The sequence below is a fragment of the Gossypium hirsutum genome, chromosome A13 (genome assembly GCF_007990345.1).
Source record: "Gossypium hirsutum isolate 1008001.06 chromosome A13, Gossypium_hirsutum_v2.1, whole genome shotgun sequence".
Taxonomy (NCBI): Eukaryota; Viridiplantae; Streptophyta; class Magnoliopsida; order Malvales; family Malvaceae; genus Gossypium; species Gossypium hirsutum.
This window is the reverse complement of record NC_053436.1, coordinates 4,260,888-4,286,354: the sequence shown is the minus strand read 5'-3', so window position 1 is coordinate 4,286,354 and position 25,467 is coordinate 4,260,888. Positions and strand designations below refer to the sequence as shown.

The 25,467-nt window shown below is 30.9% G+C and overlaps 3 protein-coding genes across 7 annotated transcripts; all 3 read left to right on the top strand.

Moving 5' to 3' along the window:
* The first annotated feature begins 3,617 nt into the window (after positions 1 to 3,617).
* On the top strand, positions 3,618 to 5,997 carry LOC107952152 (rhamnogalacturonan I rhamnosyltransferase 1). 2 transcript variants are annotated; one of them, XM_016887431.2, is made up of 7 exons: positions 3,618 to 4,026; positions 4,100 to 4,287; positions 4,374 to 4,466; positions 4,695 to 4,762; positions 4,848 to 4,936; positions 5,018 to 5,180; positions 5,634 to 5,997. In XM_016887431.2, exons 2-7 carry the CDS (start codon positions 4,257 to 4,259, stop codon positions 5,673 to 5,675), a joined length of 486 nt encoding a protein of 161 aa, XP_016742920.1. In that variant the 5' UTR covers positions 3,618 to 4,026; positions 4,100 to 4,256; the 3' UTR covers positions 5,676 to 5,997. The 2 variants fall into 2 exon arrangements, with proteins under 2 accessions (XP_016742920.1, XP_040940472.1); XM_041084538.1 differs by having other exon boundaries at positions 3,618 to 4,287.
* An 8,997-nt stretch (positions 5,998 to 14,994) lies between these two features.
* LOC107894233 (transcription factor bHLH160) lies at positions 14,995 to 20,590 on the top strand. Of its 4 annotated transcripts, none has more exons than XM_041084536.1 (6): positions 14,995 to 15,163; positions 16,921 to 17,037; positions 17,182 to 17,618; positions 17,721 to 18,062; positions 19,243 to 19,293; positions 20,266 to 20,590. In XM_041084536.1, exons 1-6 carry the CDS (start codon positions 15,133 to 15,135, stop codon positions 20,356 to 20,358), a joined length of 1,071 nt encoding a protein of 356 aa, XP_040940470.1. In that variant the 5' UTR covers positions 14,995 to 15,132; the 3' UTR covers positions 20,359 to 20,590. The 4 variants fall into 4 exon arrangements, with proteins under 4 accessions (XP_040940470.1, XP_040940469.1, XP_040940471.1 ...); XM_041084537.1 differs by lacking the exon at positions 14,995 to 15,163 and adding an exon at positions 15,815 to 16,574; XM_041084535.1 differs by having other exon boundaries at positions 16,921 to 17,618.
* A 1,552-nt stretch (positions 20,591 to 22,142) lies between these two features.
* Positions 22,143 to 25,376, top strand: LOC107894232 (uncharacterized). Its single transcript, XM_016819488.2, has 7 exons — positions 22,143 to 22,435; positions 23,040 to 23,139; positions 23,241 to 23,361; positions 23,458 to 23,579; positions 24,002 to 24,123; positions 24,206 to 24,365; positions 25,102 to 25,376. The coding sequence occupies exons 1-7, from the start codon at positions 22,204 to 22,206 to the stop codon at positions 25,214 to 25,216; spliced, it is 972 nt and encodes a 323-aa protein (XP_016674977.1). The 5' UTR covers positions 22,143 to 22,203; the 3' UTR covers positions 25,217 to 25,376.
* The last annotated feature ends 91 nt before the right edge of the window (positions 25,377 to 25,467 follow it).

The following is a 25,467-nucleotide window of genomic DNA, read 5'->3' as shown; positions in this document are numbered from 1 at the left end:
CGTGGATCCTAGGCCAGTCGGGTCGAGTCGGTCTGGTCCAAGTCAAAACGACGTCGTTTTGGTGCCTAAAATGCCTACTTAAAACGACGTCATTTTGGAGGTCTATTTAAGGCCAACTTTTTTAAAAAAATCACTTTTAACACTTTTTTCAAAAAAAAAACTTCTCCCCCCTTTTGTTTTTTTCTAAAGGAGCCCTAGGGTCCAGTGAGAGTTCCAACAGACCATCGCCGTCGACCGTCGCCACGGCGGCCGAAACTCAAAAAACGGTAATTATTTTCTTCTTTTTTTTTGATATATTTATATATATAGACTATTTTTTAAAAGGAAAAATAAAGAAAATATAGGCATGTGTATATATAATCGAATGAGGAAAAAAGAGAAGAAATAAGATAAATAAATAAATAAAAATAAAGACCTTAGCACATTTTTTACTTTTTTTTCTCTTCGATCTACTTGTTGTTTCTTATTGATTATTTGGTATGCTTGAATCCTCTTTTTTTTTGTAAATATATATTTGAAACACTGTTTTTGCATTAAAAAAATCTCCATTAGAAATGATTTTGTGGCTTTATATAGCCATTCTTACAACTTGTTTTTCTACTTGATTGCTCTATTCTTCTTGCAGGTAAACGGCAGTGGAGCAAGTGGCTGATGTGATGGAGGCAGGTGGTGTCAGAGGAGTGGCGGCAGAGAGTGGTTGAAGACCTAGGTGCGGCGCTAGGTTTAATGAGCTAGGGTTTTTTTCTAAAAAAATTTAAAGTTTTGGGCCTCTTAGGTTTGGGCTAGGGTTTTTTTAAAATTTTGAGTTTGGGTAGTTAGGTTTAGGTTATTTGGGTTAGCTTTAGTTGGGTTTGTTTTGGGTTTGTTTTAGCCCGGGCCAAAATTGGGCTGTACAACCCTTATAGAATGTCCTTAAACTCTTTGGGATTAATTCGTTCTTCTAATATGATCTTATTTTATCTCATGGTAGCCATTACATCTTCATGAAAAAGCCAATTACTAATAAATAGTAATCAGTTCATTTGTCCTAAAAAAATGATCTTTGGCCACGTTACTTTTCCATCTATATGTAATGCTAATGAGAGGATATTATTATCCTTTATTGGGTTATGAATTCCATTATTGTAAATGAAGTTATGTCATGCAAAAGTCATATGCCCAACATACCAACTTTCGGCTCTTTAATTATTTGAACTCATCAGGCCTTTAATATATCAAAGTATACGAGTCACGCACACATAGCCAGTCACTTACTTAAGATTGAGGTAAGTCACACTATGAACGTCACAAGTGAATTAATCCATAAACGGATCTAGGATTAATCCGACATTGGTTATTTTCTATGTATCGTCAATCTAGGCTATCACATCTAAGTGTCTATCTTTTGAGAGTAAATCACTCTGATACCCAAGACAAGATATCCCCCTATTTGGACTTGATAAATGACATAATAGCCCTTTAACTTGATTTGCTCAAGTTCAATTCATTAGAATATGAAACTTTTATATTACCTACTAATACAAGTTATCTTTTCGCAGTACAATCTGACCATGTAATGCAACTTAGTATTAGTTAAACATTAGGTAACCAATGAGCTAATATTTGCTTTTATATTGTTTTGCGTGCAAAAACCATTGACGACAAACACATACGATATTAACGTGAATAGTGGGATTTTATTTAAATCAATCTGTTTGAAAAATTACAAGTATAAATGACAAATAAACTACACTTAAGGCACTAGATCCTAACAACATTTCCCTTCGATGCTGTGATAGGGTGACATGTGTTGGCATAGGGCACTATTAGAGCAGACTTGGATGAAACCGGCAAAGTGTCTGTCGAATGTTATTGATTGGTCAGGAACTCTTTGCAATATATGTTCTATGGGTTTTTTGTGTCCCTTAAAGATGATGTTCGAGCAATGCTAAAAAGTATGTATTGCCAAATTCTTGTGATGGTCAAATGTTAAAAGGAACTTAAAGGTAAAGATATAACAAATCACATTAACTAAATTTCAATTTTCATTTAAGTATAGATATTAAAAACATGTTTTAATAATAATAATAATAATAAGCCAACGAATAAATAAATATTTTCGCCAAAGATAAGTTAATAGGCAAAGTAAAGAAGGAAAATGGTGAGCCTAGATATTCAACGGAGAGGGGTAGACACTCGCATTAATGAATGTGTTAGGGAAAAGATGGTGGGGTTTGTAATATTTTCACTACAAGAAAATAGGGTTTTAGCGGCGTTTTTAGCGGCGTTTTATCAAAAAACGCCACAAAAATTGTAAAACACAGATCAATAGCGGCGTTTTTGGTAAAACGCCACTAAAAACAGAGCAATAGCGGCGCTTTTGATAAAACGCCGCTAAAAGTCATATAACCCCTAAAACCCTAAACCCTAAAAAATCATGAACCTTAATCTATAACCCTTAAACCCTAAACTATAACTTCTAAAACACTAAACTCCAAAAAACATCACATGGATGTTGATGTGTATATACATATATATTAATGTAAAAGCTTATGTTCATATAATAAATTATGGAAGCAATACTTAATATTGATTAAATTTATTTTTTGGTTTACGGTTTAATATTTAAGGTTTAAGGTCTATGGTTTAGGGTTTTATGGTTTAAGGTTTAATGGCCATGGGTATATAGTATGTTAATCTCAATTGAATCATATTCAATAATTAAATCCTAAACCCTATAATTAATTATTGTTATCGATAATAGATATCTTGATTTTGATAAAAAATATTTTTTATATATTAATAAGGTGTTATATTGTTTAATGGATTGAAGGGATATTTTGTGAAAAATGTTTTAAATGATAAGTTTACCTTTAAATTTTATTAATAGTTTTTTGTTTATACTATTTTAATATTTATCTATACTGATTAATTAAAATATATATTTATTTATACGAACGAAAATTCTCTGCACTCATTTGTCTCCACGTTTCTTAATTGTAACTCATTTTCTTTTTAAAATATATATTTGTGTCTCCACGTTTTTTCATTTTCTTTTACACAATTATTGATATAACATCATTTTATATTTATATATTGCATGGATACATAAATATTTATATTTATTCAATATAAAAATATATTGATGTATTTATTTTTTTAAATGTGTATGATTAAATCAAAATTAAAGTTTTAACTATACATTTAAACCACAATTAGAATTTCACGTCTACAATTACACATTAAATCGAAATAAAAAATAAACTCAAAAAATAAAAATTTAAAAATTTAAAAATAAAAAATTAAAAAACTTAAAAACTTAAAAATTAATATTTTAGTCCATATTTCAATTAAAAAGTTCAATATTCAAAATTTAAAAAAAATTCCAAAAGAGAAAAAATAAAAAAATATGTTAAAAAATTTTAAAATTAATATAATGGCGTTTTTAGTGAAAACGCCGCAAAATTTGATAAGCCCAGGCATTTGAGAATCAAGCTGTTGCACTAGAGAAAAGCCATTGGGAACGATCTTTAAACGGATTTTTAAAGTCCATTTTTGAAACAATATAGAAGCCACGTGCTTCGCACGCCAGCACCCAATCCATTAAACCCTGTGTTTTCTGCTTATATCCCTAAACTAAAAGATTACCCGAACCCCCATTTCACTCACTTTCCTCAAAAAGCCTAAAGAACACAATGTCTGTGCTTCTCAAATCCTTCCTTATCCTCTCCTTTCGCGCCAGAGCTCTCCCTGTTTTCCCTTCCATTCTAACTCCAAAATCGCTTCCAAGGAACCGTCGAACCCGAACCCTTTCCTCTGTTTCTGCTTCCACTTTTCAATCTCCTCCTCCTTCCGTTTCCCCTGAAACTCCCACCCCATACCCCCTCTCTCTGACTCTCTCCGTTGGGTCTCTTGTACCGCTTATTGTGGTGATTTGTCTAATCAAGATGTGGGTTTCGGGTCCGTCTTTGCGGCTGGGTCGCTCTCCACCGGGTCCATGGCGGCCTTTCCTTTTTTAATCTCAGAGACCACACCGGCATTGTCCAGGTATTTACTTATTTTCAACCTTTTTCTATAAATGAAATTGTGAATTTTCATCCCCGATTCAACCAAAATACAGACCCGAACCAAGACATCCGGGTTCGACTACTCCCCTTTGAACAACTCTTCCCGATTACCGTCGGTTTTCCTATATGGCCGTGATTCCGAACATTGGCTTATCATTTTGGAATTCCCAGAACGCCCAAAACCTTTGAAAGAAGAAATGATCGATACCTATGTTAAAACCCTCGCTTCTGTTGTCGGCAGGTTTTTAAATTATAATTATTCCTTCAGATTTCATTAAATTTTGGGTTTTATTTTTCTTTTTTATTTGTTCTGATCTTGTAATGAAGAGGAAGCGAAAAAGAGAATATACTCTGTTTGTACAACGAGGTATACTGGGTTTCGTGCTATTTTTTCTAAGGATTTGGTCGAAGAACTTAGAGGTAATTTCATTTCTCATTTACTAGGGTTTAGGGTTTACATGGTTTTCCCTTTTTCTAGTGTAATTGGAAGAAGAAATGGGTTTTCTGAAACAATGGGTTTTCAGAAAGAAAAAATAATAAACATTGGTACCTTGTATGTGTCCCTGAATTTTATTGAAGGAAATATTTTTGCTTTCTCAGTTTGATCTTTTGGTAAAAATAAGACCTTCATTCTTTTGCATTTTGCAGGAAACTATAAAAGTAATGGTTTTCTCAAAGTTTCATGCAATGGGGGCTTGAATCAAATGCGTGCTGCGGTCTGTGTCTTTCCTCTAGCTCATCTTTTCCTTGTTCTTCTATTCAACATTATGTTATTAATTTAAGCTGATTAAGCCTTTTTAGATCTGTGACATGGTAATCGTTGCTCGACTTTTAAATCTCACTTTGGTTGTTCCAAAACTTGATAAGACATCATTCTGGGCGGACCCTAGGTAAATTTATAATTCTGGAAAGGTTGTTTAGTTCTTTCTCAGCTGCTGTAAATTGTCTTTGACTCATGATCTGTTTGGCAGTGATTTTGGTGACATTTTTGATGTGAGCCATTTCATTGATTCTCTAATGGATGAAGTTCGGATTATCAAAAGGCTGCCAAAGAAGTTTAATAGGAAATATGGGTTTCAAGCTTTTCAGATGTCTCCTGTTAGCTGGTCAAATGAAAAGTACTACTTAGAACAGGTTTGGTTGCTCGTTATTAATTACTATTTTTAGCTTAAAAATATTCATGTCAAAACACTCAAATTATCATAGCAAAAAGTGGTGTACCATCTGTTTAGGAGACACAAAGTAGTGATTAGTGAACCCCAGCATTCACACATCCTACAAATAAGATAGAAAATCTGTGTGCTGCGACTTAGATATGAGAACTTCTCTAAAGTATAATGTCAGACAGGGAATAAAAATAACAGTATGATGCCTTCTGCTGTTGGTAGGCAAATAACCAAAGTATGACCATGGTGTACCCTTGCCTTGTTTTTTATGAGTTGCATCAAATGTTTGCACTAGAGATGACAAGATATTAATCTGCACTTTTAAATCTATGAAGTATCTTGTGATCTTAATATTATCAGTTTCAAGAATCAGGACGCAATGATACAGAAATGTAACTAGGTAGTTACCCCTTTCTTTCAGGTATGCATACCCTTGGTGGAGAGAGAAAGAGATAATGTCTGAAGAGAGGAGACAACAAGGGTTGTGTCCTCTGACACCCGAAGAAGCGACGCTAGTTTTGCAAGCATTAGGTTTCGATAAGGAAACTCAGATTTACATAGCTTCTGGTGAGATTTGTGGCAGTGAACGGAGATTGGCATCGCTAAGAGCTGCATTTCCACACATTGTGAGATTTTGACCCTGTAAATGTTTTGCTCTGGGCATTTGTAAGGTTGTTTAAAGCCTGGTGAGAGCACTGGGTTTCTATATTGACAACTTTTTCGGATATCTTGATGATAATATCTTATATTTTACATGGTTATGATTTAAGTCCTTATTTCATTGATATCTTTATATTTAATTTAATTTAATTATTTATTTTAGTTTTGATTCTAAATTTTTATTTTTATTTTAATATTTTTAGTTAAAAATTTAATAGAAAATTTTTATATTTATATCATGGATATTATTCTTCTCAATATTTTGATAATGAATTTTAAATTTTTTATATTTTTCATGACTTTTATAATATTTTATTTTTTTTAAAATTTCATTACCTTTACGGCGTTTGCGGGAAAAGCGCCGCTAAAGGTCATGACCTTTAGCGGCGTTTTTTAAATAAACGCGACGAACTTTTGTGGCGCCGTCTATAGCGGCGTTTTTTGCGGCGCTTGTAAAAACGCCGCTAAAAGTCAATTTTGCTGTAGTGTTTGCATTTTCCTTTACATAGTACTATATATTTATGTATGTAAGTATTACTGGATAGGAGGACCATAGCAAAAATGTAAGGATATCCTTTAGGACACTTTACAAAATATTAATTTTTTTCTCAGCAAAAGATTACATTTTTAATAATAACATTGTGTTAAATTTGTTTATACAAAGTTTGGGTGCAAGGTATTATACTCGTATGGACTGCTAAAAGTTGCTAATGGTTGTTACGAATGCTCAAAGAGTTGCAGAAACATGAGTAAAATTTGTTAAGAGTTTTCTTAGAGATAAAAGAGGTTAATATGAGTGTAATATCATGATTTTTAGTATTTATTTTTTGATATAATATTTAAAACTATTTATAGTCTCTCTTTAACCCTTAAATAAGAAAATATTGTACTTCAGTGTACTTAAACTCATATCATTTTATACTGATAACAATATTAATACCAACTAAACTAAAATTCAATCGACAAATGATTTATTCTCTAAATGGAATAGTTAGATATAATAAAATTACAACAAAAGTGGCAATAATAATGGTTCTAAAATGCATTAAATAAAGATACATATGAATATGAGTCAAAATTATGACTAAGCAGTCCACTAATGTGAAAATCATTTGATATTAGAATTTATCCCCACAAACTCACACGACTTAACCCACAAAATAACTCTTAATTCAAACTTCAATAATTTGGCTAATTGCATGCAATAACTACAATTTTTCCTTTCTGAAAGAAAGAAAAAAAATGGAAAGTGCAGGTAAATTACTATTTCTAAAATTATTTTCACACCAATAATAGTGGAAATGTGTAGCATATTAGTTTAATTTGTCCTCTCTTTTTATTAGTTTTCCTAATTTTCCACAGAGCTATCTGGGTCTGGTATCTTTACTTTATTATTTCAAAAAATAAAAAATAAAAATTTTTTGAATTTAAAATATAAGTTTAATTATTATTATATTTATGTCCATTACGGTAGTGTTTGGAAAGGCACTTAGTAATTGAATTTGAGTGTAATTGTTTATAATTGTACAAGAGTAGCATATTGAAGTAACTGTTATAATTTATGGATTCCGTAGAATTTAAAGAAGAAGATGAGAATTAGAGTAATTACATAGATAATTACATTCAAATCTAATTTTAAAATTTTATTTTTATACAAGTTATAAAATTATATTATAAGCATGACATGTACGAGTGTTTGGGATATTTATGACAAAAAAATATTACAAAAATAATTTATGCATTTTCTAAAGTTATAACAAAAAAAATATTATTTAAATCTTAAAAAAATCTAATTTTATGGTAAAAATTTTATTATAAAAAATAATTTATGTTATAAAAATTTTATAATATATTTATTTATAAAAATCTATGACCAAGTATGGACATAACTTATTTTATTTGTCCATATTATATATTAAAAAAATAAATGTTATAATTTTTTATTATAATTTATTTATGAAAATAGCTTTTAAAAGTAATTACAAAAAATTTTATTATATATAAGTGTTATGAAAGTTTTGGGCAATTTATAAAACCATCTTTTATGAATGTTAAATATTATAAATTTTATATTATTTTGACTTAATTTACATATTATAAAAAAAGGATATAACCTAGCAAAAGTTTTTCTCTAAATTAAGTTTATATAAGTTTTTATAATTAAAACTACAGACTATTTGAATTGTGAACCTACAAATAGAAGAGGTTTTTTTACACCATATCGTGATGGTATGATACCATTTGAGAGAATGGTGGCAGGCACAAGCACCATAGACAACTTGTGAAATCTTTAATTTTATTCATTCAAAGCTTCGAAATATGGCTGAAAAGACATTTGTTGCTCTAAAAAAATTTTCTCATATTACCATCACGTTAGTATAGTATAAAAAAAGGTGGGTCATACTAATATGTTTCATATTTTATAACTTTAATTATAGGTGGAATTGAGATGACCTATATACTTCGAAGAGTACATAGAAGAAGGAGATTTTCATTATCTTAATGATGCATATTCAAATTCAGATGATGACGAAATCGAGCAAGAACTAATAGATGATGATAAGAAGTATATATTAAATATTAAATATTAAATATGAAATATGAAATGACCAAACAAATATGCATTGAAACAATTAGATAAAATTACATATGATGTTTATTTTTCTTGCTATTTTTATTAGTAATCATATTATCATCTACTATTTTTAGATTAACATAATACATATAATGATTTGATTTTAATTTTTATTACTTGTTTAGAAATTATTTACCATACTAATAATTTTTTATAGTAATTAATTTTTTTTAAAAATATAAATTATGTAACTATGTAATACAATTTGTATTACCAAACATGACATAAGAAATTACAGTGTAATGTAATTATACTTTGTCAACCAAAACACATCTAGGGAATTACAATTCTTTGTAATTTGTAATTATTACTCTAACAATTACACTTTTATTCAATTACTTTGTGTTGTCCAAATTAACCCTACACAATTTTTTTTGTTATATGAATTTTTTTTATTTCAAAACGTCGTACCAACAAATTTAACAAAATATTTTAGTGAAGTTAATAATTGAACTTAAATTTCGGCATCTAAATAGTAGACGGACTATAATTGAAATAAAAGTAAAGAGGCTAAATTCTAAATATATGAAGAGTACAATGACTTGAAACATATTTTAACCGTTATAATCCAAGCAATATTATGTAAGAGATAAAGTAATATTTAGTCCTTAAACTTGTCAACTTTTCTCATATTGGTCCCTTTACTTTTTTTGGTCTACATTAATTCTAATACTTAGTAATTTTTCTCAATTTGGTCCTTAGACTTGAATTCTGCCAAACTATGATGACTTGGCACTAAGAGACTATTCCACGACGTCACTTGACAATTTTTTTTATAATTTTTATATATTTTAGAATTTCAAATTTTATGTAATTTTTAAAAAAAATTTAAATATCATATCATTATATTTTAATAAAATTAAAATTCAATAAGCAAATTTTAAAAAAAATATATCAAATTCAAGTACATAATATAGCAAAATACTCTTAGGTCGGTGAAGCGTGATAAAGCCTAGTACAAGGTGTGTGGCTGCCGTTGGCATAGGGCCGACATTCATTAATTTGAAATAATAATAAATTAATAAAAAAATTAATGAAAATCAGTGTTAAGACTAAACACCGACACTTATCTGTATTATGTGGTGTATATAATTGCATTTATTGAGTGGAAATTTTCAGGTTTATTGTTGCATTGTCATCCCATATTTTTTTTAAAAATATTTTTCCATTTTATTTTCTTTTCGACGTGAAAATTTTCTCCAGAAAAATAATTTACAACCATTTTACATGGTGGAAGTTAATTATTTAGGTAGACCAAACTGGATTTATTCAACCATAAGGTATTAAAATAAGTTAGTTTTTAATAAGTTCATATTTACAAATTTAATAAAATATAAAATTATTAAATACTAAATAAAAGCATATACTTTAAAAAATTAAAAATAATAAAAATAGATTTAAATGGATTTGGAGTAATCAAAATTATAAATATCAGATAAATAATTAGAATATTTTTAAATTTAAATCAGAATATTATGAGATTTAAATAAAAATAAATTTGAAAAAATCTCTCAATGGTTTATACTATATGATACTCGAACTTGAGTAGTCAAAGTTTTAGGACTTTAACTTCAGTAACATTGCTAAAGTTCCTATGCTTAAATATAGAGATGAGTTCAATTCGATCCAGTTAAGTTTTTATTGTATTTTTTGATTGTCCATGAATATCCTGTTTGGTTCTTGATTTTTCATATTAATTTTGAGTTTTGGACTTTTGACTTCATTTTAATAAAATGAGTTCTATTTTATCGTTTTTATGTATTATTTGGCAAAATTTAAAAGAAAAACTTCATAAATATTGAAAAAAATTTAGTCTGCAGATACAATAAATAGAACGAAAATAGAATGTGTGAGGAAATAAGGAAATGAAAAAAGAAATGACAATGCCAATATTTGTTTTCATAGTTTAGACACAACACTTCTACGTTTACTGAACCTCACTCAGGATATACTCTTATTCAATTATCAAATCAAACAAACGTAACAATTCGTCTCTATCGACTAAAGCCCATAACCTCTTATATGTCAAGTTCATGGAATCCCAATAAAGAACAATAGTTCACTCAACATACATCAAAAGCAACTCAAGAGTTTGTTGCACAAACATTAGTAAAATATCAGTAATATAAAGTTTTATATTAATCATAAGTTCGAACAAGAACAATATATATAAAATTGGAAAAAAAAATTAAATTGAAATATTATACTGGTAGTTGAGGCCTGTATAAACAGTCTCCTTAAGACTGATTAAGTCGCTCCTTTGGTGCTAGAGAAACGGTAGTCGACTGTCTCCCAAGATACAACAATAGGATGAGCATGGCAGTAACATGGCTGCAGTGATCAACGAAAAGTATCCTTGCCTTTGAATATCACTAGAAAACAGATTGGAAAATATACAAGGAAAATATATCTCGAAAACTTGGAAAACTTCAATGTGTCTCTTCCCTGCCAGATTATTTGGTTTTAATATTTTTAAAAAGACTATTATTCTTTATTCTATTTTATGATCCCATAATAACAAACCTATATTAGCATACCTTTCTTTTTTACTTGTAAGAGAGTGTAGATCAGTGTACCTCCCATTTTACAAAATATTAACTACGTTATTTTCTACTTTAATTATTCATTTTAATCTTATCAATATAACATCGATTTTTACTATTTACAATATTAATTTTATTATCATCACTATTTTTATTTTTACGAAATCAGTCTCACCATTTATCCAAACAATTTAGCATGAAGACAAGAATCATCACTTGTAATATGAAGATGATACTAAAAAAATTACTAATGTGCCAACAACCTTCTAATCTAGTAATAAAAGCATTCGTATTATGTCATTAGAGCTTGAATTCGATCCTTTATGATCACACCTCTACTCCCAATTATAAATAATAATAAAAAAGAGAGAGAGAGAGTAAATTGCCTAGATAATCACTCTAAAATTACTTTAAACCTTTTTGGATCACTCTAAATTTTTTTTTTATCAAATATAGTGTTGTAGGCCAATTTTAACCCATTTACATCAAAATCCAATTTAGCCTTACCTAACCCACCAAAATTAAACCCAAAACCTAAAATCTTAACTACCCAAAGTCCAATTTACATCAAAACCCCAATGGCCCAAACCCTAAGCCCAAATCAAAATAAAAAACCCTAGCCCACAACCTAAACTTTCCTCAACTAAATCCTAGCCTTTGCCACCACCACCTCCACTAGCCACAATTGCTCCACCACCAACTCCACTAGCCACACTTGCTCCACTACCTACTTCACTAGCCACACTTGCTCCACCACCACTTGTACCTACAAATGAAGACATAAACAATAAAAAAATATTTTGTAAATGGCTATATAAGCCTTCTCATATTTTGTATTTAAGGAAGGAGAAAAAAAGTTTTTGGAGAGAAAGTTATTGTAAAGGATTTTTGGAGAGGTTTTTTGGAGAGTAATCAAGGAGAAGAGTTATTGTAAAGGCTAGTTTTTTGGAGAGGCTGGTTCTTTTTTTTGGAGATTAATCGAAGATCAAAGCAAAAGAGGTTCCTTTGTCTATTCTCGTTTTAAGTTCTTTGTTTGTTTATTGTTTTCCTTTTAATTTTATTTTGTTTTTTATACAAAAGTAAAAATAAAAGAAAGAAGCTTACCCATTTTAGAATTACCGAAAAATGGTTTTTTTTGAGGTTCGGCTGCCATGTACGGTGGCGCCAACGGCGGCCGACGGCAGTCCGGCGACCGGACGGTGACCGGCGTTGTGGCCGGAAATCACCCACCCTCTCCCTCTCTCTTTTTTTTTCTTTCCTTTCAAGTGCAAAAATAATTTTTTGAAGAAAATGGGCCTTTTATAGCCCTCCAAAACGACGTCATCTTGGGGTTGGCCATTAAACCCCAAAACAACGTCGTTTTGACTTGGACTGGATCGACCAGACCCGACCCTCCTAGGATCCGCGTGTTTTTTAACGGAAGGGCTAATTGTGCTTTTAGCCCTTCCGCTTTTTTTTTTACTTTGCAATTAAGTCATTTTTTATTTTTTATTTTTAATTTGGTCCTGAAGTTTGTCGCAATTTTCAATTTAGTCCCCGCTGATGTACTGCGTTTTGATGGGAAGGAATAATTACTGTTTCGGTCGCCCTATCAGATCACATCTTATTTCAACATCGATATTAGTTTTTTCTTTTTATTTTTATTCATTTTTTTTATTTCAATAAATAAGGCAACGCGCCGATTTAACATTAAGTCGTAGATTTCATCGCTATTTTGGGTGAATATCAATCGGCTTGTGTTAAAAACGGAACGTCCTTTTCAAAAGAAATCGAAATTATAAAAATTCTCGTGTTTTGATCGGATCATGATTAAATGTCACATTGAACTCGTATTTTTGAAAATTAAGACAACACATGTTTAACGAGATACCAATTTTGGGCGTCGCGAGGGTGCTAATACCTTCCTCGTGCGTAACCGACTCCCGAGCCCTATTTTTTCTCTGGCTTTAAACGTAGACCTAAACTCGGCCTTCTTTTTGTTTAAAAAATAAATTTTCTTTTGAAAAAGAGGATTTATTAGGTGTCCGATCACACCTAGGAAAAAGGATCGGTGGCGACTCCCTTTTTTAATAAAATCGAAAGTCGGTTTTTAAATTTCCAATAAATCGCCTCAATTAGTGACCAAAAAAAGAAATTTTTACGTCGCTATATATAGCACTGGAATTACTAAATATTCATGTTTTGGTCACTGTTCCCTCAAAACCCAAATGGAAAGTTGACTAGAATGCCACGTATTGCTAATTGTTCTACCAGTTGTATATATAATTAAATATTGCAAAATTTAATTATAAACCCCATTACCATTCCTAACCTCCAAAATCATTCAACCCTAAACTTCTATTATCATCCCTAAACTCAAAATCAATCCTAAACCTCAAAATCATTGAATCCTAAACCCTCGTTACCATTCTTAATCTTGAAATCAAATTTTAAATCTCGAAATCATTAAACTCTAAATTTTTTTATGATCGCATTTCATTAATATCCAAATAAATAATTGGATTGTTAAGAAAAATCAAAGAAGTGCAATAATAAAAGGAGTTTAGGATTTAATAGTTGTTAATAAAATCCTAATTTTTTTGGTCATTCTACTTTTTTTTTGTCAAATATAGCACTGGAACTACTAAATATTTCTATTTTGGTCATTGTTCCATTAAAATCCAAATGGAAAGCTGATTAGGATGCCATAAACTGCTAATTATTCTAACATAATTAAATATTTCAAAAATTAATTATAAATCCCATTACCATTTCTAACCCCAAAATCAAACCCTAACCTCCAAAATCATTAAACCTTAAATATCATTACCATCCCGAAATCAATCCTAAACCCCAAAATCAACTTTAAACCCTCATTACTATTCTAACTTGGGAATCAAACTTTAAATCTCAAAATCATTAAACTGTAAATCCTAATTAAGTAAAAGACACCTTCCAGTATTTTGCATCGTGCATTGTGTAAATGTATCAAAGTTTGGAGTTGAAGATTATTCTAATTTTAATTAATATATATTTTTCTAAGGTATTAGTTTTACAGCCAATATTAAATTTTAATTACTTCAAAATTTAATCTTTACCTGATTGATCCAACCAAGCAAAAGACACTATACATTTCAATATAATATACATAATATTGCATTGAAAATAGAACACCCAATAAAAAACTTGAGTAGTAGACCGCTAGCTATAGATGTTGGAGTGTTTCGTGTAGTACAAATTTATATGTTTAATAGATTATGGTCTAATTCTCCACTTGTCCTTATACTCTTTTGGTTTTCAAATTTTAGTCCTGTTTTTTTTATTCCTAGAATTTAATCCTTTCACTACGTCTATCATTCAGCCATAATAACTAAAATTCATTCAAAGGAAACTTTTGTCCATCCATTAACCCATAATTGTTGAAGAGGCATCAACAGCCTTCATAAACATTTCTATAATTGACTTCCACCAGTCAGTGCATGATCCAGAACCTTGGGGTGAAGGGGCATAACAGATTTCAGAGCAGTTCCATACTGCCTGCGCTAAAGGAAAATGAAACAAAATATGTTCTGTTTTTTTGAACCTTTCACATCTAAGGCACTCCAAGATATGTCAGCAATGTCGCCAGCATAGGTTCTCCTTGGACATGCAACAGATAAACATTTTGATCTTGGGATGACATCTAAGGTTCCGTATTAATTGATCTCTACTAATTATTTAAATGTGTTACCAAATTTAACATAAATATATTAAATTTTTTATCAATTAAACTTTAATAATTTTCGAATACAACGAGAGAGACTAAATTGTAAAACTCCACAGAAAACAAGGACTGGATTGAAAATTAAACCATCAAATGAAAGTACATTACTAGCACAAGTACAAGCTTCTTCGACTTCCCATTGTTGTCAAGAGTACTACACTACTCATTGAAAAACAAACCCCCCCTTCCCCCCCCCCCCCCCCAAAAAAAAAACCCACGCTTTCCTTTTCCTTTCTCCTTTCTCTGTGTTTCTACCGTTTTTCTTTTGGATCCAAAATAAAGTGATGTTTTTGCTCGTCTTCCCTATGTAGCTGCTCACATTCTCATCATCAGCATCTCCATGGAAAGCCCATGTTCCCAAGGGAAGTACTGTAAGATATCGATGTTCTAAGTATATTCGACTATTTTCATGGCGTCGCTGCCTGTATTTTTTACCCAAAGGATTATGTTCTTTTCCTTCAAAAACAAAAAAAACCCTAGCTTTTGCTTATTGTTGATGTAATTTTGCTTTCTTAATGAATATTCATCTTGCTTCCAATTCATATAATTTACTTCAGCATTTTTTGTAGCTTAGTGTTGCGCGGAAGCGTGTGAAAGAGTAAAATTATTGTACTAAAAAATCACACTAAGTTCAATTCCCAGGAAAGAGAGGTGAATCACGAGGATCACTTAAGTACCAAGTCTTTCCTAGCCAGAATCACGAGGATCACTCTGATACCAATTGTTGCGCGGAAGCGTGTGAAAGAGTAAAATTATTGTACTAAAAAATCCCACATTTGCCATTCTCTACTTAAGGCATTGTTCTCTCTTCCTATTTGTAAAGTTTCACTTGTATTTTGGAGTGAAATATATTTGGTAGTGCCCGAGGACGTAGGCAAGATTTGCCGAACCTCGTTAAATTTTGGTGTTCTTTACTATTTAATGTTCATATTTTGTGAGTGTGATTGTAGTGATTTATTGTGCTATTAAATTACGATAGAGGGATATTCTGGCTAGGAAAGACTTGGTACTTAAGTGATCCTCGTGATTCACCTCTCTTTCCTGGGAATTGAACTTAGTGTGATTTTTTAGTACAATAATTTTACTCTTTCACACGCTTCCGCGCAACACTTAGCTATTATGGGCATTAGCATTTCATCCAGTATACTTCATTTTTCTTTCTGGATTTTCTCATTGGTACCTTACCATTCTTGCATATGGTTAAATATAAAATTACATTAAATTCAATCTTTAAATGGAAATTAAAACTCTCCTACCATTATTTTCTTCCTCCAAGAACTGGCACCTAATGAAAAATTTCATGTCATTGATCTATTCAATGCTGAGTTTGATGAGGGATATGTCACTGTTTCATCTCTCTCTACATCTTCCCAAACCTGTTAAATTAGTATTTATTAAATCTTATAAAATGGAATATTTAGGCCCTAGTGGTAGTTTGACTTTAAACAATTTCGACATGTAGCATCACCCATTACAACATATGATTGATAAAGAAAGGTAACCTTTTTTAATATATAATATAAATCCATTAACCCTTTCTTTTTGTGGCCATATATTCAATTCCTTCATCATGTATATACTTGGTTTATGCATTATAAAAACCAAATTGTCAGCCTCCTACTACAGTTAAGTAATATTCTTAAAGTATTTCTTTATTCTCTATATAATCATGTCCTTATTTGTATAATATATACATAACTTTCTTTCCCTGCAAATGGAGGTTTTACTTTTCTTCTCCACTTTTCCTTTTGTGAGGATGCTCATCTTTCCTCTATAATCTGTGTAAGGCTTTGGAACATTTTTGCACCTTTCTTTGCTTCTGTTTTCTTTATATATATGTAAATATATTATGTAATATTGTTGGAGTAATTGGATAGAGGTGGTTGCCATTTCATGAGATTATTAATGTTTTCATGCATTTAGGGTTTAATTTTCCATACCTATGCTTAATTCAACTAGCCCTAGTATTAAGGGCAAAAGATTTGTATCAAGTCTTCAACACCAGTTTCTGAGTTTTAGTCCTCAGATCTATTGCATCCTTGTTTAGCAATTGTTACATTTTCATGCTTTGATTTAAAGCTTAACCTTTCTGGGTCTTTTCCCCCCTTTATTTTGTGTAATGAATTAGCCAGGAATTTAGCAAACCATCTCTGCATGTCTTCTCTACATCTAGAAAATTTGTTCTCAATTCCTGAAGCCACAGATGAATATTTATGGCCGCTGATACAAGATAACAAAGATGATGGTAAGAATTTCTCAGCTTCCATTCAAACAGATGGTCATCAATGCTCATCATCATCGTCCCAAGCTGTCATGGATAATTTAAATGGGAATAAATTGGATCCCGTTTTGGATCTTGATCAAGGAATTCCTGCACTACTATCTGCAGATTACACCATTGAAGATAATGCGAGAACTGGTGATCAGCTTGGTACAACAAGCAAGTTCATTTTAGAATCAGTTGATCCCAACATCGTGGGAGAATCAATGGAAAGCGTACTTGATTACCCCATTGATGTCAGTTTGTCGGCAGCTCTTGAAGATTCGGACGACATAGATTTGGTTCCGCATGAAACTAGCAGCCGACAGCATCCTAGTACGAATCAAGAAACAAGGGATGCTCATATCAATGCCAAACGAATCAGTTCCAAGACTAGGGGAAGAAATCATAGGTTTAAGGAAGGGATAAACATGGAGGATAACGGAGAAGGAACAACAATGAAGAAGGAGGAACATAACGCCAAAGAGAGGATTCGAAGGATGAAACTGCATGCAGCTTACTTGGCACTTGGAGCTTTGCTTCCTTCAGATTCCACCGGATCCAAGGTTTGTTGTCAATTGATAGGTAACATTAATTCAGCCATGGATTTTACTATGGTAAAAAGTAAGTATTATTACGATGGTAGTTAATGTAAACAATATTTGCAGAAGAGAAAGAGTACGGCGCTTATAATTGACAGAGCAGTTGAATACATACCAGAGCTGGAGAAAGAAATACAGAAGCTAACTCTGAGGAAGAATGATATGTTGTCAATTATTAAAAACAAGAAATCTTGTGCTGTGCTCAATCACTTTCAGCTCCGACAACCATCGGTTTCAGTGCATGAAATCAAACAAGGTGAATTTATAGTACAAATATGCACCCAAGAATATCCAGATTGTTCCTTCTTAAACCTACTGCACAATATAGAAGAAGAAGGTATCTGCATTATAAGTGCTTCAACGCACCAAGTTTCGGATCATGGACATTGCTACCATTTACATATACAGGTACATACATACATATTTACATATTTGAGCTGTAATAATATATAATTTTATGTATTGTTAGTGAATCAAATAATGAGTATTTGTATTTATTATAGAAAAATAAAATTAATTGAATTTAATGTTAATTTTTAAAAAAAAAAGTTAGTAAAACCCAAAGTTGATTATTTTATAATTATTGATAATTCTCTTTCAAAAATTATTTTATGGATTCTTCTCATCACATCATCCATAATTAATTTTTAATTATTTAATGATATTTCAACAATTTTTTCAATGTCATTGACACATAATTTTGATAATTTTTTTATCCTGAATCTCGAACCTCAAACCTCAGACCTCGACGATCGATTCGAGTTCAAGATTCAGGTTCGGGGTTTAAGGTTCAAGTTTGAATTTGGGTTCTGGGTTCAGGTTTGGGGTTTTGGTTTAAAGTTTGATGTTCAAGTTCGAGTTTAGGGTTCAAGGTTGAATGTCAGGGTTTAGGATTTTGAGTTCAAGATTTAAGGTAAAAAAATTACTAAAACTATGTCGATGATAAAAAAAATTGCTGAAATTTTATTAAATAATTAGAAATGAACCATAAATAATGAGGTGAGAAAAGTCTATAAAATAATTTTTCGTAATTCTTCTATAAAAATTTCCTTTTTTCTTTAAGGATAAAAGGAGTTGCATGCAATTTCTTTACCACTATTTTTTTTTTCAAAATAGTACTAGATAATTATTTATTTGGACAAATGAATAAAAATATGTAGTCGTGATGATTTTTATTTGAGGAAGTCGTCATGATGATTATAATTTCAAAAAAAATACAAGTAAAAGTATTTATGTAATAAAGTTATAAAAAAATTAATATAAAAATTAAATGTAACATTAATTAATATAGTAAAGATAACGATTTTTAATTTAAATCTTATAATTAATAAAATATAGAAAAACATAAATATTTTCAAAATAATAGTAATTGCTTTATAAAAGGAACGAGGAACATAAATGTTCATCTCTACCAAATATATTTTGGGTAAGTAGATATATAGTAAATTAAAGTGAGATTTTTTTAGCAACACTTTTTATAATATTTTTATTTAAAACTCAAATTTGCTGTAGTTTCAGTTTATATGTACTTTTCATCATTCTACTCCTCTAAGTGCATATTTTACTTTATTATTTGGAATTTGAACAGATGCATGAGAGGTTAGATGGAGAAAACCATATTGCAAGTTTAAGAGAAAAGGTAATTTCATGGTTATGCTAATTCCCTAATTCTAGATTTGGTGATAGGGGTTGTTAAATATTATAATAATAAAAAATTGACCTGGAATTCGACTTAGGGTTCGACTCTATATAATAAAAGGTGACAAACATCTTCTTCTCTATTTCCAGACCAGAATTATCTCCATTTTATCTTTACATCTGTTGATCCAATGTATCAACAAAGGTTTTTATTATTATTTTTTTGTTTATTTTTCACAAAATATTACAAATTATTTTGTGATAACAATTATGCCACTATTTTCCTTCTAATAATTCAGGATGGATGAGAATAATTAATCAATTTGTATGTCAATTCCAGTGAATGGTTTGCAGATTAATAAATGCAAAAATAAGATTATTTTGTGATAACAACTACGTGATTTCTATAATATTTGAATCTACAGATTTACTTTAAATTATTTACCCTAAAATTAAAATCAAAATTAAAATAATTATCAATAGAATATTTAAATATGTTAATATCATAATGAGATAAATCTTAAAATTATTGTTGGAAAATATGAATCTGATAATTTAGTATTAAAATGAGTGCTTACTCTCCTGACCATCAAATCTGTATAAAGATAGTTATATGTAGGATGCTGGCAATTTTTGAATTGATTATTTGGGCTATACTGATTATTAGGTTGATATTTGGGAATTTTATAGTACTGATTGGGTTTATTTGAAATTACTTAAGACAATCTCTTGAATCGTGATTCTAGTTACTAAACTCTCAAGAGCTCGTATTTACATTGATTGATATTATTATAATGTATTAAATTTATTTTATTGATGTTTAAGTGGGATTGATATAGATTAGGAATTAAGCCTATATATTTGACAGACTTGCATTGGTGAATGTATTGAAAGTTAATCACTTAACATGTTCTTGTGAGAATATTTTTATATGAGTGCATTTTAATAGTAAAATCTTGTGTTGTGATTTTAGTTGATGTTTTCACAAGGGGTGAATCCAATGATGAGAGTATCGAGTCTTCAAAGCATAAGAGTGAGGAAATTATCACGAGATGTGATTGAGTAGGTTCACTTAGTGTAATTGTTGAAGAGTGCATATTTCTCACTGAGTTAGGCTCTGCATAAATAAGAAAACCAAACTCTGTAAACAACTCATTGTGTTTTGTGTGTTTATTGTTTTACATTTGATGGTTGAAGGAGTGCCCACTAGCTTAGCCACCAATTTCGTCTTAACAGTTTGATTCTCAGCAAACGATTAAATTATTTCAACTACATATGAACTTCAATATAATGTGTAATTTGATACATGAACTTTGATTTAGTGCAATTATACACATAAAATTTTGATTATAGTTCATATGTATACATGAAACTTTATTGTAGTTCAACTATACACATTTAAATAAATATGTAATATTAAAATGGTGTTATAATAATAATTGTGCAAGTGATTTGTGAAAATCAAATCAAACGAGAATCTCATATATAAAATTGCACAAAATCAAAATTAATATATAATAATACACATTTATTCAAAATTTGTATATAATTTTAAGATTTAAGCATACCTAATTAAGTCAAACAAAATTTGAAAATTCAAGTAAATAATGGATTTAAAATGATATTCAATGGCTAATACTCACATCCTACTTCAATTATATGTCCATTATATTTCATCTATATTTTTAGTGGATTAGACATAAAATTGAAAATGTTTAATTTTGTATATAAAAATAATTTTTAATTATTATATATAGATATGAATAAAGGTAATATTATGGATCGATATGATAGATGTTCAAGTATAATATATAGATTTTTTTTAACAACTATATAAATAAATTGAACATTAAATTATTAAAATATTAAATTTTAGCATAATATGTAAAAGAACTTTTAATTTTATATTACTGTAAGTGGATAATTTTCATAAAGTAATATATACTTTTTTTATTAAAATTAAAATGACTTTTTTACCCAATAATAAAAAAAAATTATTAACTCAAATGGTATCTTCATGAGATTATTTACTAAAATGGTACGTTTGTTACAAATGTTCTGCCGGTGCCACCTAATATATTGGCAGCACCTAACTGGCATGTGATGACTTAAAATATTCAGGTACTTGATATGTAAATTTCCCATTTGGATTGGCTGTTGAAAAAAAGTTTTTAGGTGCCGCCAAACTTTAAATAGGGTAAATTGTTTCATAAACATATCAATTTGATTTACGGATACGGTATAAATTATAATTATAAAAAGCTTTAGAAAATTCTTAATATGTAAAAATTATAATTATTAGTTAATTTTACAGTTTCCAAATATAATGTAAGCAAAAGAAAATTACTATCAACACCGTTAATTGCGATGTTATGTGAACAAAAATATTTATATTTCAAAAAATAAATAAAATTTATGTCCAATTGTAATCGACTTTTTTATAAAAATATTTTTTGATAGAAATTTTTTTTATACTAATTAGTAAGAGCCCTCTTTATTTTTTGTGCTGAATGAGAATAAAAAAAATAATAAATAAAGAGAGCTAATAAAATAATTAACCCTATTTAAGATTTTGTGCCGTCACATTGTCAAGCACCATAAAACTTTTCATTCAGCATCTAATATGTCAGTTTGATACGGCTAATACGTTAGGCCAATATGTTAGGCAGCATCGATAAAACACTATAACAAACATAATCAATCTACTAACTGAACAAATTTTAACGAAAAATATTAACTTAATTTTCACTTTTTTTAAAGTAGAAAACTAAATTATCCATTGACAGTATATTTTAATTTATAAGTTTTAACATAAAAATTTACAGATTGACCTTAAAATGTCTTCATCCATAAGAAACAAAAAGAAGATTGACTTTGTAAATTACGTTTCCTCCGCTCTACGTTATTCCAAATGTTATATCTCTCAGAAGCAGACAATTGGAACCGTAAACCCAACTCCCAAAGTACATATCTAAACCCCCGATCCTCTACTTCTTCACCGCCAAAAGAAGCCACGATGAGGAAACGCACCCTTTACGTATGGGGAGTCGCCATTCTCTGTTTCGTAGTGTTGATGATCGTCACTCCTGCTATCCCCCAGTCTCAAGAGTACCACAATTTCGCTGATCAACGCGAATTCTTCGGTTATCTTCACTTCTCTCTTTTACTCTCTGCTTTGTTTATCGTATATGAATGTTTTATTTTTTCTTTAAAATTATATGAATCTCGGAAGAACTGCACCCAAAATCTAGCTATTAGAGTGGAAGAGCTTAGGTCCCTATAAACCCAGAAAAGAAAGGGGGAAGGGGGAGGGGGAGAACCCATTTTTTCTATGCGGTTCAAGTCCTGTACCTTGCAATTACGATCTTGTTATTAATTGGTTAGAACCCATAGTTAAAACCAGCTTAGCTACTCATATTGTTGCAAACTTAGAATTACTACTCTGCTTATCATTCTTCGGCTAATTTTACTTCACTCTTGATTTTTGGTTTGTTTATCATATATCAATGCTTATTTTCCTTTAAAATGATAAAAATCTTTGAAGAACTACACCCAAAAGCTAGCTATTACAGTGAAAGAGCCTAGATCCCTGTAAAACCAAAAAAGGAAAGGGGAAAAAAAAACCTTTTGTTGGATCTGATTCAAGTCCTATACCTTGCAATTAGGATCTTGTTTAAACCAGCTTAGCTATTCGCATAGGTCTGGTTCAAGTTCTCTAATGGGTGCTTATTATTGTTGTTTTTGCAGGTATACCCAATACGTTAAATGTCATTTCGAATTTCCCCTTCTTAGTTATCGGTGTTATAGGCCTTGTATTGTGTTTTTATAAGAATTATTTCAAGTTCAGGTAAGTTGGTTCTTGTAATTATATCAAATTATAGCTGTTTTGTAGCTGAGGAAGTTACATGGTCTATCAATTGTTAATTGAGTTTTACATCTGTAATAAAGTTTGCAAGGTGAACTATGGGGTTGGACTTGTTTTTTCATTGGTGTGGCTGCTGTTGGGGTTGGTTCCTCATACTATCATCTCGACCCAAATGATGCCCGGCTTGTGTGGGATAGATTGCCGGTCAGTTTGTTTTACCCTTGATGCATAGTAGTCTTTGCAATGTCTTCTTTTTTTGGTAATTTGTTTTAACAAATTCTTTAATTGTGTTGTGCATAGATGACAATTGCATTCACATCAATTATGGCAATATTTATCATTGAAAGAATTGATGAGCAGAAAGGAACTATTTCCATCATACCGCTGCTGCTGGCTGGCGTAGTCAGTATTTTGTACTGGAGGCAAGCATTCTGCGTATTTGCCTTTTTTTTATATATATTTATTATCATAGTCCATTTCTTGCAGGTCTTTTCTGTGGAAATGGATATATGAATTGAGGACCCAATTCTGTCTTTTAGATGAGCTCCTTGTTTTGGTCCGGTGAAATGATTTGGCTTCTGATCTTAAAACGACTCGGGTTTCTTTCATTTTTTATGTTGACTAGTTTAGTTAGTGACCAGGGGGAGTTGAATATCAATCATTGGGTTGACAACAGGTTGGGGTTGGAATCAATGATATCTTAGGAAAATGTGCTTTTGGGGTTTAAATGTGAATCGCGATTGTAGAAATTTTTGGCTTCTACTGATCCATTTAAGCTGGGATGTGTATTTCCTTATGATGTCTCTTTCAACAGGTATGTCTTACTACAGATTTTATGCTGCAGGTTTTTTGATGACCTCCGACCCTACGCCGTTGTTCAGTTTGTTCCTTGCATTGTCATCCCCCTCATGGCAATCTTGTTGCCTCCGATGTACACACATTCTACATATTGGCTTTGGGCAGCAGGTTTGTGCTTCTCATCCATGGCCTCCGAGATTCCAAATACATGATATGAGTATGCATCTCTAATGTAAATCTTCACTCGCAGGATTCTATCTTTTAGCTAAGGTAGAAGAAGCAGAGGATAAAGTAATATACAAATGGACCCATCATATTGTGAGCGGACACACCCTTAAGCACTTGTGTGCTGCCATGGTTCCGGTGTTTTTGACACTTATGCTGGCAAAGAGGACGACTGAAACAAACAGGTATTATTCTTGTTTGTACCCTCCTCTGGTGTCAAAGATTCTAATTTTTTTTTTGCGTAATAACTGCAATAAAAGCCTTTACAGTAAATATCTCTGATGAAATTCCAATTTGGCATTCATTTTTAAATCTAAAATTTGTGTTTCAGATGCTTGCCTCCTGACATAATGTTTCACAGATCTCATACAAAATTTCCAACTCTAACCTACTCTATTCTTTCTTGTGAAAATACCAACAACAACTAAGCCCCCTTCTGCAGTACGAAAACTGAAATGAATGGTCTGAGTAATTCATTCCTGCTGGTTGCTCTTTAGACTTTTCTACTCTATGGCACTTGCATTTTAGTTGTGGAACTATTGAAAGAGAATAGAGGTGGAAGTTCTTGTAATTTTGTAGCAGAGGCAATGATAGTTTTAAATAAGTCGTGGTTGTGTATGCTAATTGGTATCAGTTGGCTAAACAGTTCCAGGGTGTTAACCTTAGCGGTGTAGGCAATGGTAATGGTGATATGTTGGATGCAGCAGTGCTAGCAACTTATTGTGTTTAGTGGTTAATCTGGTGGTAATGCTTTCTGTGATTAGCTACTACTAGTTCCTCCAATCAAAGCCGGATGGAGCCTTATTTAGCTTGTTGTGAATCTGTTGTTTGTGATGGACAGTGGTTCACACTAATGTGTAAATTGTAATGTGATCCCAGCTGTGGTGTTGAATAACAGTGTAAATGCATGTATTCATGCAGGATAAGCCTACTGAAGACATGGAAGGTTTCATGGACAAAGGTGAATGAAAATGGTACCAGGGTGGAAAGTGGGGAGTATGTTTACACCAGTGTTCAATCTGAGGATTCACATTGACTTGCTATTCTCCTATTTTCTTTCTAACTAAATTCCATGCAACAATAGAAATGGGTCTATTACTTTGTTTGGGAATTTGAACAAATTTGGTTACTCAAGAGTAACTGCCAAATGTCTGTAAATACTTTTATAGCAAAGAAAGTTACTCCTTATTTCTTAACCGATGATGGTTCGTCTTCGTGTTAGCTTTCTTGTAACTGTAGCATATTGTCGAGCTATGTTGTGGCAGTAACAAATTTCAGTTCATATGT